Consider the following 19,271-nt stretch of genomic DNA (forward strand, 5'->3'; position numbering starts at 1 on the left):
GGTCCAGAAGATTCTATAATGCTCAGACTCTGGAACTGTTGTAGCTTAGAAACAAGCACACTTGAACCCAAGCCTCTGGATGCTAAGGGTGTGGGGCTGAACCTGCAGCCAGGGAAACTCTACAGCGGGTAGGAACACGACACAGGAAACGATGTGCAGCCAGGCTGTAGATATGCATGGGAGACAAAAGCTCCCTTGCTAAGAAGCCAACTCGGGGACTTCACACCTAGAAACATCATGACCCTTGCAAATGCTTCCGAAGGACCGAAGAGACCAGAGGATTGCAGACAGGATTCTTCACACCGCTTCAAGATATTTCAGAGCTACAAGTGTGTACTCCATGCGGACAGCTCCAACATGTCAGAAATGACTTCAGCTTATTTATCTAACCTCAAAGACAGGCCATTCCCACAAGACTCACAGCTCTGAAATATCCGGCAGTCTGTTTCCACAGCGCTGGAATGGCTTTTGGAAGGTGAAAGCTGTGGAAAACGGCCAGCTCCACTGAGCCTGTGAAACATGTACAGCAAAGAGCCTGCCCCTCAAGGGTGTCTTTAAAGTGGTCAGTGTTTAAAAACAAATTTCCTCCATCTTTGAAAGGCCCATGAAATACTCCGCACCATAAATCCTTGGCGCATGCACAGCATTCTAAGATGCCAGCCCTTGACATAAATACATAGCATCCCTGAATGCTTCTGCTGTTTGCCTTTCTTTCAGCTATTTCACAATATTCCGTGAGTTCTTTTGTGCCCTCTTCTAGAAGAAATGAAGGCTTAAACTTGTTGGGACCATTTGGAGCCCTGGCCTCCAGCTGCTCTTCCCTGCTAGAGAGCTTTACTTTCCTTTTGATTTGAGTTACTAAAAGCTGTGTCAAAGTTGTTTCCAGCTCTGCTTCATGAGCACGTGTTGCCTTGAGGATCAGAGGATAAGGTTTTCACCTGTTGGCCCACCTGACTGTTGGGTATATAAGCCTCCATGGTGCTATTGAATAGGGGGCTTCTTACCAGTGACTAGAGGTCCGTGTCTCTGTCTCTCTGTCTGTTTCAACCTCCAGCCCCTTGCCCAAAGCTCACGAACTGTATGGTAGCACATAGAGCGCAGACAGGCAGTGTGTACTGCATAAACTCCTATGCCCTCCCCACCCCATCCCAGGAAGTCACAAAGAAATGATGCTGTAGATGTATAAAGTACGAGGTTTACTGACCACAGTGTGGGCAGCAACGAAAGGAGTTGCCACAAATAACTGTGACGATAGGCAGGAAGCACAGTGTCGGTGTCAGAGACAAGACATTAAAGTGACTGCCAGGACGAAGTTCCCAACTATAGGCCTAGGCTGCAGCAGAAGGTTGAGGAATGGCCTTTAGAGCTAACTGCATGCTCTTTTGTTCATTCTGGCATTGAAGGGCCTGACCATCACTCAGGCTGCATCCAGAACTCCAGACACAAAGCGATGGCGCTTGCCGTTCGCAGAACATTTAAATAACTGTTGATGTACACTTCCTTTTCTAGAAATGATGCCCGCAGACGGGCATAGTCAGTACCCCCAGCAATTTGTTCTGAGGCTTTAGAAATCTTTTGGATCATGCCATATATTCCCCAACTCTGTAATTAAAGGTCTTTCGCTAAGCTAAAGTCTCCTAAAAATTTCCTTGTGTCATGGAGGAGGATATCACCACGTTCCCTTCATGCTGTGGTTATCCCCGACTTCTCAGGACACTGGGATTATGCTTCATCAGAACTCGGCAGTTCTTCCTGTCAATCATAGTCTGTGAGCTGCTGGATACTTTTCTCCAGGGTCTCATGTCCAGACCACAAACTGTCCATGGCAATTATGCCACGTAATGTCACAAGGCCAGAGCCCTCCCGTAGCCCCTTGAAGAGTTAGAAGCAAGGGCTTGTGCACACCAGACACGGTGATATGAGGTGGTGTGGTGCACGCAGCATTGTACAGTTGGCATTGTGCATATGGAATTATATACATCACAAAAGCCCCCAACTCTGGATGTCGAGAACGCGGAGAAGAATCCTACACGGAGCCCAGATGGTGAGAACAGTGGGCGCTCCCAAGGCTCAACCTTATGACCAGCAATTCTGGTGACGTATTCACCTAACGCTGGACTGAAGGCGGACAAACTGCTATCACCCACTCTTTAGAAGCTGCATTTAAAATGAATGCTTATCCAGAGGGCGTATGCCATGCTCTACAGGGGGATTCTGGATCATACTCAAAACAAACAAAAAGAGGGAGAGGGTTTTTTTTGAGCAGAGGTCATTTTAAATAGACTTTATTTGACTCTAAATGTTTAGCTATTTCGAGGGTTGTAAATGGTTTTTTAAACTGACAACAAAATACAGATGATATTTATGAATATTTCAAATTCATAAATGAAGAAAAATAAATTTCCCTTAACTTAGAATATGGTCAAAAGAACCAATATGTTCAGTTCATAAAACAGAGATAAACAGGTAATCCTCAAATTTTATTTTTAAGTCTTCTGAAAACTACATTTAAATATTTGTAGGTAAATGTATTTTGGTAAAGATGATTATTTCTTTTTGCCTCCCCCCCCCATTTTATCAAAGCGGTCTATGACTTAAAGACATTTCCGAGTCACTACATGAAACAGAAACCGGTAGCCGAGGGGAGAAAGAGCAGATGGGGTGATGAGACTGTCTTTAGGAATTCAACCATATAATCCTGCTTTTCCACAAATATTCCCTCAAGATCCATTCCTGTAAGAGGCATTATTCAACCCAGTAAAGAGGGCTAGTCATCTGGCAAGTTCACAACGAAGTTCCTAGGTATATTCCAAAATATTTGAACCTAGGACGGAAAGACTGCAATGAAGAAAATACCTCTCAATTTTGTAATACAAATCTGAACTGATCGTGATCCCATCCATTAAGGGCTTTCCCTGTCTTCACTCATGAAGACAGAACACCAAGCATGAGACTTCAGCCCTCGAAGGCCCACATTTCCCACCCATTGCTCGCGCACACACCACACGGTTAAGTAGTGGGTGTGGAATTCCTACCTACTTTTCTCCTGCCCTCTTTTAACAATGGACAGCAAAAGATAATGATAAACGTACAGGGTTTAAACCTACAGAACCGATAAGCTTGTGCTTCCTAGAAGTGCAATTTGGCAAGGATGCATTAAACGTTACGTACGCTTTACTACTTCATGAAGCGGCAAGACCACCAGCATACCCACGACCTAGTAGTTCGAATCCTAGTTGGCTTCAAAAAAAAAAAAAACCCAGTTGAAATGTAAAACGCTCTATGCACAAAACGCTTCTTTCACTGCTATCTGTAATGGCAAAGAAGAACTTCCAATAGTTTTCCAAAATTGGATGGCTTACTTAATCTATACTTAAACAGTCATATACCAATATAGACACGGAGCCCACAAGAGAAGGCTAATCAATAAGATCTCCAGCTAAAACTGGAAGAGACAGGCAGGCAAACAGATGTGAAAGTACTGATACAAAAGCATCAGAACCATGGAAAATCGAAGTCACACGACTCCTGCAAACTCCTCAACTGCTGAATTCCAAAATACCGAAATGGGTAGGATGCGGGGTGAAGATTTCAAAAGTTTGCTAACAAAAATCGGTCAGTAACTTTAGAAGGGATACAAACAAGCAGACAAAATCGATCTAGGATCCGGAGAAGAAACAACCCAGGGTGTAAGTCAGCAAGATGAATAAGCCAACCAGCAGCATGGACAGAAAACTCAGGCAGGAAGCTTATATTTTTATAAAGTCATATAGCAACACTGGACATGAAAATCTCATCAATAAAGTCTGCAAAGCACAAGGGAGACTATCAGGGATGGAGGACAAGATCAAGGTCCAATACTAGTTTTTAGAAAATGGGCAGGGCCTGCCACTGTGCATGAGCTGGACTAGGATGCAGAGACTGCCGTAGCTAGGCCAGTTTTCATGTCAACACGACACAAACTAGTGCGACTGAGAGGAAAGGACCTCAGTTAAGAAATCACCTCCCTGAGGTGGGGCTGTGGGTGAGTTTATACAGTATTTTCTCAATTAGTGAGTATTCAGAAGGGCCAGCTGGACTGGTGGTCCCAGGTGCTTTAAGAAAGCAGACTAAGCAAGCCATGAAGAGCAAGCCAGTAGGCAGCAATCCTCCACAGTCTCTGCATGAATTCCTGCCTCCAGGTCCTTGCCCTGTTTGAGTTCCTGCCGGACTCCCATTGATGGTAAACAGCGGGGTGAAGTATAAGCAGAACAAATCCTTTCTTCTCCAAGTTGCTTTCGGTCATGGTATTTCACCAAAGCAACAGACCCCCCCTAACTAAGACAGATACCAAACTTAAAAATACACAGAATAGAAGCACAAGCTGGGGAGGAGGATTACTAAAGGCATAGAAAATCTGTTCAATGAAATTATAGTGCAAATTCACTCAAATCTAGAGAAAGAAATGGGTATTTCAACACAGAAGCATTTGGAATCCCAAATAGACAGGTCCAGAGAAGCATTTCTCAAGAACATATAAGATGTCAAAAATGCAAATCAAAGTGCTCTCTCTTCTCTCTCTCTCTCTCTCTCTCTCTCTCTCTGTGTGTGTGTGTGTGTGTGTGTGTGTGTGTGTGTGTGTCTGTCTGTGTGAGTCATGTCTATGTCTGTCTGTCCATCCGGGGATGGATGGTGGGAGATATCAACTTACTTAACCAACATATCAGACTAAGGTCAGACTTCTCAGCAGCAGCCAAAAAAGTCAGGGAAGCAGAGAACTGTATAGTTCAAGCCCTAAAAGTAAACAACTGCCAGCCGAGATCGTTGCTTTATTCAGCAAAGATATATTGAAGATTGATGGGGGAGAAAAAGAGCATTTCGAGACATGCGGCTCATGATTCCATGCCAATACTACAGAAAAAATTTAAAGGATCGTATACTGAGTGGGAGAAGAAAGACAGTCTCAATCGTAAGAGTACAGGAATGAATGCATTCCATGAAAATATGAGCAAAGGAGGGAATTGATCATGTCTAACGCAGAAATCTCATACTAATGAGGACAAAGAAAAGAACAAATAATAACAAACGGGAAAAGCTGTAAGACTCACTAAACACTTCTCAGTTATAATCTTACTTGTAAATGGTTTCAGCTCTCACCAATAAAGAGAATCAGACTGGCTGATTTAGATTTTAAAAAACAAAAAACAAAACAAAACAAAACAAAAACTTGACCCTTGGAGCTGAAGAAAGTTCTGTAAAGAGTTCTAACTGCGGACACTGATCCTGTAGCAGAAGACACAATGGAGGGAGTTCCTTTGTTTTAATAGCCTGCCTGCAGCAAGGTAAGACTGCAGGCAGAGAGATTTCTGACCAGCAAGTGGCACTGATCCTGTAGCAGAAGATACAATGGAGGGCCAGGAACACCTTCCCTTCCTCTCTCCCTTTTTCGGGGCATAAAATCCTCCAACCCAACCTGTGTGGGCGCCGCCGGGACGGGGCGGTGAGTGCAAACGGGCAGGAGGGAGATCCTTTGTTTTAATAGCCTGTCTGCAGCAAGGTAGGACTGCAGGCAAGCAGATTCCTAGCCAGCAAGGAGCACTGATCCTGTAGCAGAAGACCCAGCGGAGGGAAGAGCCATTGGAGAGCGATGGATGGAGACAGAGACAGAGACACACATTGGAACACTGGACTTAACTCCCTAGGTCCAAATGAGAAGCAGATGGAGGGAGAATGTGACCAAGGAAGGCAGGATCAGAGGGAACCCTCAACCGATGATGGATGGAGATAGAGATGGAGACCCACATTGGAGCACTGGACTGAGCCCCCAAGGTCCAAATGAGGAGCAGAAGGAGGGAGAACATGAAAAAGAATGTCAGGACTGCGAGGAGTGCGTTCACCCACTGATACAAGGGGACTGATCTAATAAGAGTTCACCAAGGCCAGCTGGACTGGGACTGAACAAGCACGTGATCCAGTCAGATTCTCTGAATGTGGCTGACATGGGGGCTGACTGAGAAGCCATTGACAATGGCACTGGGTCTTGTTTCGTCTGCATGGACTGGCTTTTTGGGATCTTGGTCTGTCTGGATGCTCACCTTCTTGGACCTGGAGGGAGGGGGGAGGAACTTGGACTTCCCACAGGGCAGGAAACCCTGACTGCTCTTGGGACTGGAGAGGGAGGAGGAGAGGGAGTGGGGGGAGCGGGAGGGTATTGGGAGGAGGGGAGGAAGTGGAAATTCTTATAAATAAATAAATAAGGAAAAAAAAAAGAGTTCTAACTGCTTTTCCAAAGGACCCAAATTAGTTTCCAGAACCCATAAAGACATCTCACAAGTGCCTGTAATTCTAGCTCCAGGGGTCTAGGCACCCTCTTCTGGCCTTTCTGGGCACCTGCACACACATAGCACACAGTTTCACACACATTCTCATAAAGAAAACCCTACTTGGTCATGGTGGATGATTTTTCTGATTTGTTCTTGGATTTGGTTTGCCAGTATTTTTTTTTCGAGTATTTTTGCATCAATGTTCATGAGTGAGATTGGTCTGTAATTCTCTTTATTAGTAATATCTTTGTGTGGTTGGGTATTAGGGTAATTGTAGCCTCATAAAAAGAGTTTGGCAATGTTCCTTCAATTTCTATTGTGTGGAACAATTTGAGGATTATTGATATTAGGTTTTCTTTGAAAATCTTGTAGAACTCTGCACTGAAACCATCTGATCCTGGACTTTTTTTGGTTCAGAGACTTTTGATGACTGTTTCTATTTCTTTAGCAGCCATAGGTCTATTTAATTTGTTTATCTAGTCTTGATTTAATTTTGTTAAGAAATATTCATCCAGAAAATTGTCCCTTTCCTTTAAGTTTTCCAATTTTGTGGACTACAGGCTTTTGAAGTATGACCTGATAATTCTCTGGATTTCCTCCGTGTCTGTTATGTCCCCTTTCACCCGACAGAGGGCTGATCTCCAAAATATACAAAGAACTCAAGAAACTGGTCATCAAAAGAACAAATAATCCAATAAAAAAATGGGATACAGACTTAAACAGAGAACTATTAACAGATAAATATAAAATGGCTGAAAGACACTTAAGGAAATGCTCAACAGCCTTAGCCATCAGAGAAATGCAAATCAAAACAACTCTGAGATTCCATCTTACACCTATCAGAATGGCCAAAATCAAAAACACTGATGACAGCTTATGCTAGAAAGCCTGCGGAATAAAAGTAACACTCTTTCATTTCTGGTGGGAGTACAAACTGGTACAGTTGTTTTGGAAATCACTATGGTGATTTCTCAACAAAATTATGAAACAACCTATCTCAAGATCCCACAATAACATTTTTGGATATATAGCCAAAGGATGCCCAATTATGCAACAAGGACTTGTGCTCAACTATGTTTATAGCAGCATTATTTATCATAGTCAGAACCTGGAAACAATCTAAATGCCTCTCGACAGAAGAATGGATAAAGAAAATATGGCACATATACACAATGGAATACTACACGAGGAAAAAAAATAATGACATCTTGAAATTTGAAGGCAAATGAATGGACCTAGAAAACATCATATTGAGTGAGGTAGCCCACACCCAGAAAGACAAATACAATATGTACTCACTTATAAGTGGCTTTTAGACATAAAGCAGAAGAAAAACCAGCCTACAATTCACAATCCCAAAGAACCTAGACAATAAAGAAGACCATAAGAGAGATATACATGAATCTAATCTACATGGTAATTAGAAAAAGACAAAATTTCCTGAGTCAATTGGGAGCGTGAGGAGCATGGGATATGGTTGAAGGGGAGGGGTAAGGATGGAAGAGGAATGAAGAAAAATATATAGCTCAATAAAAACAATTAAAAAAAGAAAACCTTAGTCCTGATTATCTGTCACCTCTAAGAAACATCTCATGGTTCAAAGTCAACTTATCAAGTAAGTGGAAGCTCCAACAAGCCTGGAATACCCAGCTATTCTGATACCTAGTAAAATAAAATGTAAACACAGACTAAAAGACATGAAGACCACTGCATATCAATAAAAAAGAATTTATCAAGAAGATAAATGAATTGTATGTTGGAGTCCCAAGTTTCATAAAATTAACAAGTCTGTTTCATAAAGGAGGAAAGGTTACACCCGCAGGCCACTAGGACCCGTTCGTATTTAATTTTGCATTTTGTTAAAAAAATCTCAACCACATCTTACTATTCCTCGAGAGAACTTTTTTCCCCATATTTTGACTTCATCCGTTTTTTTTTTTTTTTTTTTTAAGGCAAGATGGGGGTCAGATCCAAGCTATTCAATCCAGCCCTACTACCTATGGACATCTGGACATCTGTACACATAGATGAGTTGTGCATTCGGAGGACGTGAGACACACCAAGGCATGACACACTTCTCCCAAGGGCTGTTCAAATCTCCCCTTCCCTGCTGAAGGATTCCCCTCTGGGGTGTTATTTTGTTTGAAACAGCGGCTTTCACAGAAACGAAAGACTCCTTCCCAGATATATCAAATTCTGACTTCACTGAACTACAGATTCTTACATTATTTGTTTCTTTTCTTTTTATTACAACCAGATTTTGCAAATCATAACATAGGTAACTGGTTTCTTCACGGACTAGTAGTTTTGTTGCAAAACTTTCTACCTACCTATTCTGAGATAGTTTTCCCTGCATTGCTGGGTTCCTTACTCAGATATTTCCAATGTCAGGTGAGATCTAGTGACACCCAGCTCCAAACCAACTGGCTGGGTGTCCTCAGTTCTTTTCTTTCCTTTGTTTATCCTTTTGGTCCACATTTCTGCTAGGAACCTAAGGCCCAGGGTGAAATTTCCTTCAGGACATCCCCCACTCCAGTGACTCATTCTGTAACAGAAAACGAATGGCCAGGGAGACAGTGTTAGGGGCTCAAGGTCTCACAGCTAGGCAGAGGCAGGGCTGGTTTTTCTATTGCTATTTTTAATATAAGCAGTAGGATAATCTCTAAGGGTGGCTATAGATTAACTGTTAATATCTCCACCACGTGGGCAGCGTAGAACAAGCTGTCTAGGACACAGAATCACACCTTTGTCTAGAAGTTCTTGGTATGAGCTTTAGGAACCACGGAAAACAACTACCAGGGAATGGTTCAAGAGCAACTGGTTGTTTGGTTTTGCTTATTCATTTTTTTAATGATATATTCTACTGAATTACAAAGTTCTGAAAGCATTTGATTTTGTGAATCATGCTATATACTCATCTATGAAAAGACAGAAGACTAAATTAAATGATATCAACGTCCCTTTTACTACTAGAGTGTTTTCTGTTTTGGAGATGAAGGTAAGACAGACACATGACTCCTCCATGGTTGTCGTCTGTCAACCCACATTTTCTGACTTTGTAGGTTTCATCATCTGCCTTTCAAAAGCCGACTGTCTGTAGAAAGCCAAGCTGGCTATAGCTTCTGCACACGGGAAACACTTAAGTTCACTACAGGTTTGTTCAAAATGACACAGAACTCAACATGCTTGCCGCCCCTCCAGGGGCAGATTCACTTTGAAAGGGGAAAGACCTCCGGAGGATTTCTGGGGTCTGAGTCCCTAGCGGAGGGCTGCCGGGCACTAAAGATCGAAGGGACTGTTTCTAGAAAAGATGAATGGTGGGGAGAGGTGACTACTCCCAACTCTGAGCTTCACAAGGAGAGGAGGAGAAAGAAGAGGAAGCAGGCCCGCCCACTGGAGGAGACAGGCCCGCCCACTAGCGAAGACAGGCCCGCCCACTGGAGGACACAGGCCCGCCCACTGGAGGAGACAGGCCCGCCCACTGGAGGACGCAGGCCCGCCCACTGGAGGAGACAGGCCCGCCCACTGGAGGAGACAGGCCCGCCCACTGGAGGAGACAGGCCCGCCCACTGGAGGACGCAGGCCCGCCCACTAGTAGTATAACAGCACAGGGCAGGAGGGGCCTCAGAGCTGGGAAGGGATCAGACAATTTATATTTTCTTTGAGTGGATAAGAGACCAGGCCTGGGCTGAGTTTAAGGGTCTTCTCTGAGGTCTTTGTTTGTGAAAACGGTTCCCACTGCCTCTAGTCCCTGACTTCAGACAGCAAATAACAGGCCGCAGGCCTTTGGCGGACACCCCAACCCCACCCCGTCATTTGATTTTAAATGACCGGGAAGTTAAAATTTAAAAAGAAACCTTAAAAACGGAGGTTTCTCTTAATAGAAGTCACTTCTACTTTTCAGAATCCTCTGCAGGTGGAGGGCTACAGAAATTGGAGAAGGCTGTGGCTTGGCATCCCAACAGTTCTGTTCTGCTTTTCTCCTTGTCCAGGCTAGAGAATGCTGGACCGTTCTGTTAATGGTAGGTCCATTTTTGCCAGAAAATTCACATATTTGTGGGTGGAGCCAGTTGGGAGCCTGGGCGATCTGTCAAAAGTCTGCATAGGCCAAACAGCGCAAGGACTGCCAGGGGTTGAAAGCGAATACCTTGGAGGGAAGTGAATTTCCAGGGCGCATGGAGCCAAAGGTGTGCCTTTGGAAGCAGGGCAAGTAGGAGACCATTAGGGGGAAGGGAGCTGGGTGAGTGTGACCCCGGTCCTTTCATGACAACCATCTTTAGGTGCTACTGGGCAGCCCCAGAGGTCCCTGCTGTCACTCAGCATCTTGTTACTGGTTCTCCTGAATCCATTACCTCTGACAGAGAGAGAGGGCCGGCTCATACAACCCAGGAAGTTAGCTGAAGTTACAAGGCTCTGGACAGGACAAAAGGTTAAAAAAAGCAAAGGCTCCTCCCCAAGGTTGCATCAGCAGGAAGCAGTTGCTAGAGCAGAGGAGACTCTTTGGGAGAGCTGCTGACAAGTTTTGCAGAGAGCTTCATGGCTGTAGCTTCCGTGAATGGTCAGCCATGCAGGGATGGGCTTTTTGGTGATGTAACTGCTTGAGTCTTTTATGATCCTGTATCTGACCACCAATAAACTCATTGATTTAAACTCACACTAGATTTGGATTTTTTTTTAAATCTTTTTTTTTTAAATATAATATGGTTGGCGTCCATATTATATGGGATGAATAAACACTTTCCCACAATCCCTGTGGTGGTTTGAATAGTTATGGCCCTATAGATTCTTGTGTTTGAATGCTTGGTCCACAGGGATTAGCACTAATAGTAGGTGTGGCCTTGCTAGAGTAAATGTGGCACTGTTGAAGGAGGTGTATCACTGTGGGGGTGGGCTTTGAGGCCTTATAAGCTCAAGTCTGGCCAGTGTGGCACACAGCACGGTCTCCTGCTGCTGCCCGAGGATCATGATGTAGAACTAACTCTCAGCTCCTGCTCACCACCGTGTCTCGTCATAACGATAATGGTCTAAACCTCTGAAACGGTAAGCCAGCCCCAGTTCAATATTTTCCTTTATAAAAAAAGTTGCTGTGGTCATGGTATCTCTCCACAGCGACAGAGACCCTAAGAAAGATAAATCCCCAGTGAAAGAGTCAAAGTCACACACCATCGGATGGGTCACCATTAGAGGACATCAAACACAGCTACAAATCCTGGGGTGTCTTATTAGTCCTTGGAAACTGGAGGATATACTTGTTCAGATAGCTAAGTCACTTTCGAATTGGTAGACTCAATTTGGTATTTATGTCTAAGGAAGCGATCTAAGGTGACTCACACAACAGCCCATCCCTTTACACCTGTAAAATGTAGAAGGGTGCAGAATATATTGTCGGTCTACTCCTGGGGACTCTAGAGTCCTGGTTAAGACTTCAGAATGTCTGACTTTGAGTGGCAAAATAGTCCTTGTTCAGGCAGAAGCTGAAAATTTTACTCCTATTAAAGAATGTGTCTGGAGGACTGTGTGTAGAACTTGGTGGGGAAACACGTGCCTTACGTGAGTAAGGTCTGAGGGTGAGGGTCCATCACTAGCACCCCAAATACATGGTCTTTTATAAAGGAGCCAAGCTTGTATTAGCAAATACAGTGGGAAAAGCCACTGACACACAGGCTGCTGAGCCCCACTCAGGACTAAGTCTGAGTAGACAATACTGGCATTCCTAATCTTAGGCCTGGCTTTGCCAAGGCCATCGCATAGCAGGAAGATCTATCTAGCAATTTCCTAAAAGTCTGTTTTCCCAGACTCCACAGTCACCACACAACCTCATAGCTGAAAAGTTCTCTTTATTAAAGATCTGCCCACACACAGTGATCTGGCTTTCCCAGGATGAAGATTCCAGTGTGTGTGTCAGTCACAGCCCACATGGGAGGCAAAGTGGCAGTCTGGTCTTAAACCTCCCTCTCTCTCCCCACCGTGTGTGTGTGTGTGTGTGTGTGTGTGTGTGTGTGTGTGTGTGTATGGAATGTATGTGTGTGAGAGAGAGTGAGAGAGACAGAGATAGATAGATAGATAAATAGATAGACAGACAGACAGACAGACAGAGAGATTGATAAGAATATGCTAGTGTGTTTGGACATGAGCATGTAGGTGCTTATGTATGACCAGGTCAGAGGTCAACACTGGGTGCTGTCTTTATCACTCTTTACCTTATCTTTTGAGACAGGGTCTCCCACTGACTAGCAAGACTAACTGGCCAGCAAACCCTAGGAATCCACCAGTCTCTGCATCCTACCCCACAGAGCTGGGGTTACAGGCACATGCTACTATGCCCACCTTTTTTTTTTTTTATTGTTGCGTGCATGCTTTAGGTCTGAACGTAGGTCCTCATGTTTGCAGAGCAAAGACTTTCCTGACTGAGCTACCTCCCCAGTTCCCAGCATCAGTCTCATGATCCGGCATGAGCTCACTTCTGAGAATCAGATGTGTGGGAGAGTCCTAGACATCAGAATGTGAGTTCATCAGGATGGGGGGGTGGAAGCCTGAGATGCCAGTTGTCACCCTCTGGCTATTGTTGGCCAAATGACTTCACACTGGAAATGATAATACTTACCTTTTACAGGACAGTGGATTGTCACAGTGGCCTGAAGGGCTGCCTCCACAGTGCCTCCCACCACAACAGACAGATGACTGTGTTCTGGTTTGGTGACATTTCTTTCAATAGACAAGATGACAGGTGCCTCTTAATTCAAAGGGAGCAGAAACTATGTTAGGTTCAAGCTCTTGTTCACTGACAAGCATCTTTGATTTGCTGAAAGCAGGGAAGAGTGCTGGTCTCTTTAACCCCTGTGGTGCACAGAGACAAGCACACACACAGCTAGAGGTACTCAGTGCAGAGATGATGGGTGGATGGGTGGGTGGGAAGATGGATGGATGGATGGATGGATGGATGGATGGATGGGTGATAGGTAGATTGCAACTATCAAGTATAAAGTGAAAATATTTTATGTTCATAACCAAAATAAAGGTTAACTCCTTCTTGGTAATTTCACAAAGACTCGGTTCACAAGATGCAAAACCGCAGGGCAGAATAGCATCTCTCGCGAGCAGCCTCAGATGAGTTGATGCAGGCCTCAGCACCAGGGACTGTGACCACGTGACACTTCATGGAAGGATGGGTGTGAGGCAGGGCAATGGATCTTGATCTATCCTGTTGGCCTTGGTAGGTGCTAGCCTGGATGTAGAAGGCTCTTCAGGTCTTTCCCACTAACGTAAGAGTAAGTCAAAACTCAGCCATCACATCCAAAGCACCTCACTGTGCTCTCTGCTCAGCTGCACCAAGACATCAATAATAACAAAGCCTGCCCATGCACCAGGTGATGCAATCAGACATTTCAACAACAGTATAGAGTCCAAAAAACAAAAACAAAACAAAACCCCATATACAGTTTCTTTAGGGTCAGAGACAAGCTGACTTGTCAATCACAAAAAATATGTCAGGTTCAGGGCTTACTCAACGCTGCACCGCACTGGAAAAATCAGCTAGGCAGGAGCTCACAACTCTTGTGAACTTTCTTTTAACCACAAACATGTACAAAGTGTTTTCCTGCTGGGCTCTCAAAGGAATCTCAAAGTACTGAGTGAGCTCAGAGCCCATCAACCCTGCAGAGCTCAGAGTCAGTGTGGCACGGAGTCTCCCCTGCTCACACGATCTGAATAAATTCATGTCCACTTATTATGGGGGAGGGCTCCTTAAAACACTTCTCACACATCTCTACTCTGCAGGAATTCCTCATTTATGAAATCATATGACGCTATTAGCACTGTTTGGAGGAGAGGTCAGAATTTGGCATTTTAGCCAATGTGAAACAAACAGCCACACCAAACTTGTATTGAAGAAATAATAAGCACAAAGGCAGAGTCAGGAATTCATTCAAGGACATTTACTCCTTGAAACTGGATAATGAATGGATTCATTCCTTAACTCAGTCAGGACACATGCTTTGAACACCTACGTGCAGAATTTCTGTGATGTGGACAATGAGACCGAACACATGCACTCTTGTTCTCAGGAAGCCTGGACGACCGAAAGCTCCCTTCTTCTTTTGGAATGCCCAGGGCAGAGGAAAACCATCCCAAGGGAGGGTGCCGGGAACTCTCTTGGGGTGAAAGGGATCTTCGTTTGTCACAGCTCATCCTCTGGATCACGAGGCCCTCACGTCAGCTCCATCAGGAGTCTGGGCATGGGCTTAGGAGCACTGCTAGAGGAGAGGTCACCTATCCATAATAGGAACTACCACAGTTTGTGCTTGCTTCAAAGGAGCTAATGGTTACAGGCACAACATTCCAGGAGAAAACAGAGGCCTGAAGCAGAGGTTCTTAACTTGCAGGTCGCAACCCCTTTGGGGGTCAAACAACCCTTTCCCAGGGGTTGTCTACGCCCATCAGAAAATATGAGCATTTGCAATATGATTCATAATAGTAGCAAAATTACAGTTATAAAGTGCAACGAAAATAATTTTTTGGTTGGGGAGTTACTACATGAGGCGCTGTATTACAGGGTTGCAGCATTAGGAAGGCTGAGAACCACTGGCCTGCAGATGCTGCCTTGGGAAGGCAGCATCCTCAAGTCATCCGGACTCAGGAAACTTTCAGCACTAGCAGGTTCACCTTTCTCTGCTTGTAGATGACAAGTGTCACCACTAAGCTTAGCATCTAGGGGACCAAACTGGGTTCTAATCCCCGATGCTGTCTCTATTCTTCCTTGGTCCATTTGAGTCACAAAGAGAAAGAAAGAGAGAAGCGTGCTGGGGAGCGGCTCCCTTGTTTATGTCTAGTTCTAGAATGCAATCTTGCCACACGGAATTGCCGCCTACAACTTAAGCAACTAAAAATGATCTTCTATTGTAGAATGTATTTTGATACAGAATGACAATGTTCAGCACCTAGGAAGATGTAAACCTATATAATATTACAATCTCTGGGGTGGGGGTGCTGGCTAAGGAGTGGCAGGTATGTCGTTGAGAGAAAAGTACCAACTTTAAAGACTAATGATTCTCATTTCTTGGCTATTGGAACTTTAAAAAGTCAGTAACGTCACCATTGCCAGTGAACCTCCATCTCATTAATTCCCAATCTGTGGAAAGCGAGCCTTAGAGACCCTGTTTCCAGAGAGTTGGCGTAAACTAGGAATGTGTTTAAAAGATCAAACACCAAACACATTCCACACCTACCAAGGCAACGCCTTAGGCAGCACCCAGCAACTGACGCTTAAATAACACCAATGCCATTGTGATACACACTCTGGTTTTAGAAAGCCATCTTTCTAAAGCATTTCAGATGATAAACAAAGCAACATCGAGACCCCCATCACTCTAGACTTTGCCCACGAGCATTACCTGCGTATAACACCAATGAACTTTCCACATCTGAGCCGAGACGATCGGCTACGGAACATTCATATATCCCTTGCTCTCTCCTTGTCGGGTTTCTTATCTGTATCTCCCCAGTTTCATCCAAAATGATCCTGCAAAAGAGTTAAAACGAGGATAGACTCAAGTAGCCATGCATAATTGCTGTGTGGCCATCGCGGGTTATGGCGAATGGAGAGTGCAAACTCATAGGCTTTGGTCTGGCGCGGAGCATGAAAGGTAATCAAGTCCAGCCCCCTGCCTCGAGGAAGAAACTGCATATATGGAAGACTGGGGAAAGCTTTTCTCTTACATTAGCTCAGATTACAACAGGCTGGGATGTGGACCTACTGGCTTCTATTTTGATTTTATTAGTTTTTTTTTTTTTTAAAGCAAAACAATAGCAGGCAAGCTCTACATCCCAGCAGCTTCCTGGAAGAGAAGGGCAGAGAGAAGGAAAAGTCCATGTCACCTGATGTGAACAGACGCAGATGTCAGATTCAAGCTAGATGGGGCAGTCATGTGGCAGAGATGGGGGCTTTAGGGAAAGAGCAAAGACGTCCAAACTATCAGGGAAAATAAAACAAAACAAAACACAAAAAAACACACTTAGGTTTAGGTTCTGGCTAGCATCTGAAAGACATAGGGCACGAAATGAAAAGAAAGAAGGTTCTATCTTTCTGCATCAGACCTAGAACCTCATCAATCACACTGTGGTTTATGGAACTGTCCAAGAGGGCAGGAATTCTGGGAAGGAAAAGTAAAGTACCCACTGAAGCAATTAGTCTACCTATCTCTTTAGCATGGCTTGAGGTGAGCCTGGTCTGCTAAGGGCAGCCTCTCCTCCTTGAGGGATAGTAACCTATGTCAGGTGATTGACATATCAAACTTGAGTATTGGGTCTCCACTGAGCCAATGAGTCTAGTCCCTTGACCAGGAGTTTGTCCTTGATGGGCCTTTACCACTCTAACAATGCTAAGTGAATGAAGTTAGTCTCAGAAAGGTAAATATCCCTGGTTTTCCTTTTCTCATTTGTTGTTCCTAGATTGTGTATAGGTGCATAAAGTCTCTCTCTCACATACAAACACGTGCACACACAGGCACATGTGCACGCACACACGCATACACGTACATACACACGCATGCATGCACACATGCTCACCTGCATAACCATGAAAAAAGAAGTAAAATTGGCTAGGCAGATAAAGCACAATGGGAGGGAGCACTTTTTTTTTTTTTAAGGATGAAAAATGTGAGAATGTTTCCAAGAAAACTAGACTAGGCCACAATAAGGAACTATCAAGGAGACACTGTGTTCTGAGTTGACTCACTTCGCAGATGGCTGCAGCAATGCTCCATCCTTGGTCCATGTATACGTGGCCTCACTGCTGGGAGCAATAAGATTGCAAAGTATATTGATGACCTCCGTGTTCTTCGTGATGTACACTGTATTCCCAATCCTTGCATTTACTGTTTTGTTAAATGAAACCGAAGGGGGTAGGGTTTGCCTCATGAGGACAGGTCCTTTTGGCTTAAAAGTCAGCTTGCCTGAGTTCGCTACTGTGGGACTTTGGGGAGCTCTTGCCGTCTCCCCTCTGAGCTGAGCCTCCTCGTGGATACCCCTCCTCTGGACAGGCATCGGCTGAGCCTTGGCCAACTCAGCAACCAGCTGATAGATCATCTGGGATGCGAGGTCATCGTTGGCCTCTCCCGTCTCCATAAGCTGGCTCATGTTTCTTATGAGCTCCTCAAACTGGGCTGTGTCCATGCTGTACGCTCCCTGTTTCATAGCTGCCTCAAACTGCTTGTCCTTAAGCTCCCAGGAGTTGGTGGTCCCGGCAGAGGTCCTGCACGGCCCTAACAGAGCTCTCAGGAACGGCTGGTTGGCGATTTCCCCGTCGTGAAGGTCAAGTTCATTTCTGTTGTTCCACATCTCACGCATTTTATGCCACGTGGCTCCCAAACTATTGGCTTCCTCGCGGTCCACCCCGGAGCGGCCCCGCGTGTGCTCTCGGAGGGATGGGTGCGCAATGAGTCTGTTGTCGGTCCCAATGAGCTTGAGGACCACCGTGTCCTGTGCGGAGCCCGCGATGCACCTGTACACGCCGATGTCAGGGGTCGCCAGGCTGTGGATTTTCAGGGAGCCCGACTTGGTGATGCCAAGCTGCTTGGAGTTCTGCAGGCAATGCCCATCCTTCTCCCACTGGATCAGAGATTTCTGGAAGCGTCTTACTGGGCATTTGATGAGCACAGATGTGTTGAGCAGCAAGTAGGCTCTACTGCCGATGGTCAAGTTGATCCGCTTCTCCTCCCTCGTCTGAATATAGACTCTCCGGACACCGAGAATCTGGGGGCCCTGCTCTCCATGTCGTGACTTTGTCCCAGCTTTCACTTCTGCAGGGGAAAAAAAAGTAAAGAGATTGAGAGAAACCGCTCACAAGTAAAGGTCATTGACAGAGAATTTCTGAGGCTGACTGATCTAGGCCTACTAAGATACCTTTTGTTAAAATTCTCTAGAAATATGTGAATTAAACCAAGAAGATGTCTTACATCGACACTTTGGATAAACTTCACAGTCATCTAGTACCTAAGCAAGGATGCGTGCAAGTTTGACCATGTTCCTTGAGAATATGTAAGTTATTTTATGAAGCCCGGCTTTGGTAGGCATGAGGTTAAAGGATTCACTGAGACAGAGTGAAAAGTTCTTCTATAGTTGAGAGAGGTTTGTTCTTTGCCACAGGGGAGTAGCGTCTTGACTAGTCCCCAGTGTCTGGGTATGAGTCTCCGTCTGTAAGAAGCTTCTGCAGTACGCTGGCCACTCAACCACTGTCTGGGTTGCTCCTAGTTAGTTAGTTTGGCTTGGACCAGAATTCCACTAAATCTGAGGGAAGAGGTGAGAGAAGGCAAGTGAATATATTTAGAAGGTCTGAAAAGGAGTATGGGGCAGACAAATTTAGAATCTAGCCCAAATGTGTCCTCTAAACAACCAGAGGGGTCTGGGGGTGTAAAGGAGTGTGTTCAAAACAGAAAGGTATAGAATAGGCACTTCAAAGTCAGACATTCTTGAGTTTGAATCCCAGCTCTGCCAGAAGAATATGGCATTAAGTTTCCCTTTGTCTGCAAAGTGAGAGTGATAATAGGAATTTTATCCATCTGACAAGCATGAGAGTTAAGTTCATTTGCTTAGATCACACTTGGGCTCTCATGATTTCAACCACCTGCTAGACCACAAAGGCAGCCCAGAAGCAATGGGACAAAGTGAGAGAAACTCAGAGCTGGGGCTGAGTTTCATTTGTTCCCATTGACTATAGATTGTAGGTTATTTACCTTTCCCATAAGGTACCAGCTTTTGCCCTTGTTTTTGCCTAAGAACTCGTGTATTCTGGAGTGACGTGGGAGGAAGCCAGGTTACCAATGACGATATATGTTGGTTCCTGGGCGGGCCACAGGGTGAGCTCTGGTTTCGACTCCCAGACATTCTAATGTATGACTTGTACTTAAGGTACCATGGGTTTAGAAAGCTCCTCAGCTGACTGAAATGCTCAGCTAGTTTGAGGACGGTCACCCT

At 44.8% G+C, this 19,271-nt stretch overlaps 1 protein-coding gene across 3 annotated transcripts in view; it reads right to left on the reverse strand.

Moving 5' to 3' along the window:
- Positions 1-19,271, reverse strand: part of Adamtsl3 (ADAMTS like 3) — a 251,825-nt gene that overhangs the window by 23,221 nt on the left and 209,333 nt on the right. For all 3 annotated transcript variants that reach the window (XR_015736267.1, XM_087901260.1, XM_087901261.1), the window contains exons 21-23: positions 17,035-18,097; positions 15,692-15,819; positions 12,907-13,035 (exon numbers count right to left, since the gene is read on the reverse strand). Coding sequence is in view for 2 of the 3 variants with exons in the window: in XM_087901260.1 (XP_087757386.1) it covers positions 12,907-13,035; positions 15,692-15,819; positions 17,035-18,097 (1,320 nt within the window). In the remaining variant the exon portion in view is untranslated. The remainder of the gene's footprint in view (positions 1-12,906; positions 13,036-15,691; positions 15,820-17,034; positions 18,098-19,271) is intronic.

This window comes from Myodes glareolus, chromosome 24, assembly GCF_982192425.1.
Source record: "Myodes glareolus chromosome 24, mMyoGla1.1, whole genome shotgun sequence".
NCBI classification, from domain to species: Eukaryota; Metazoa; Chordata; class Mammalia; order Rodentia; family Cricetidae; genus Myodes; species Myodes glareolus.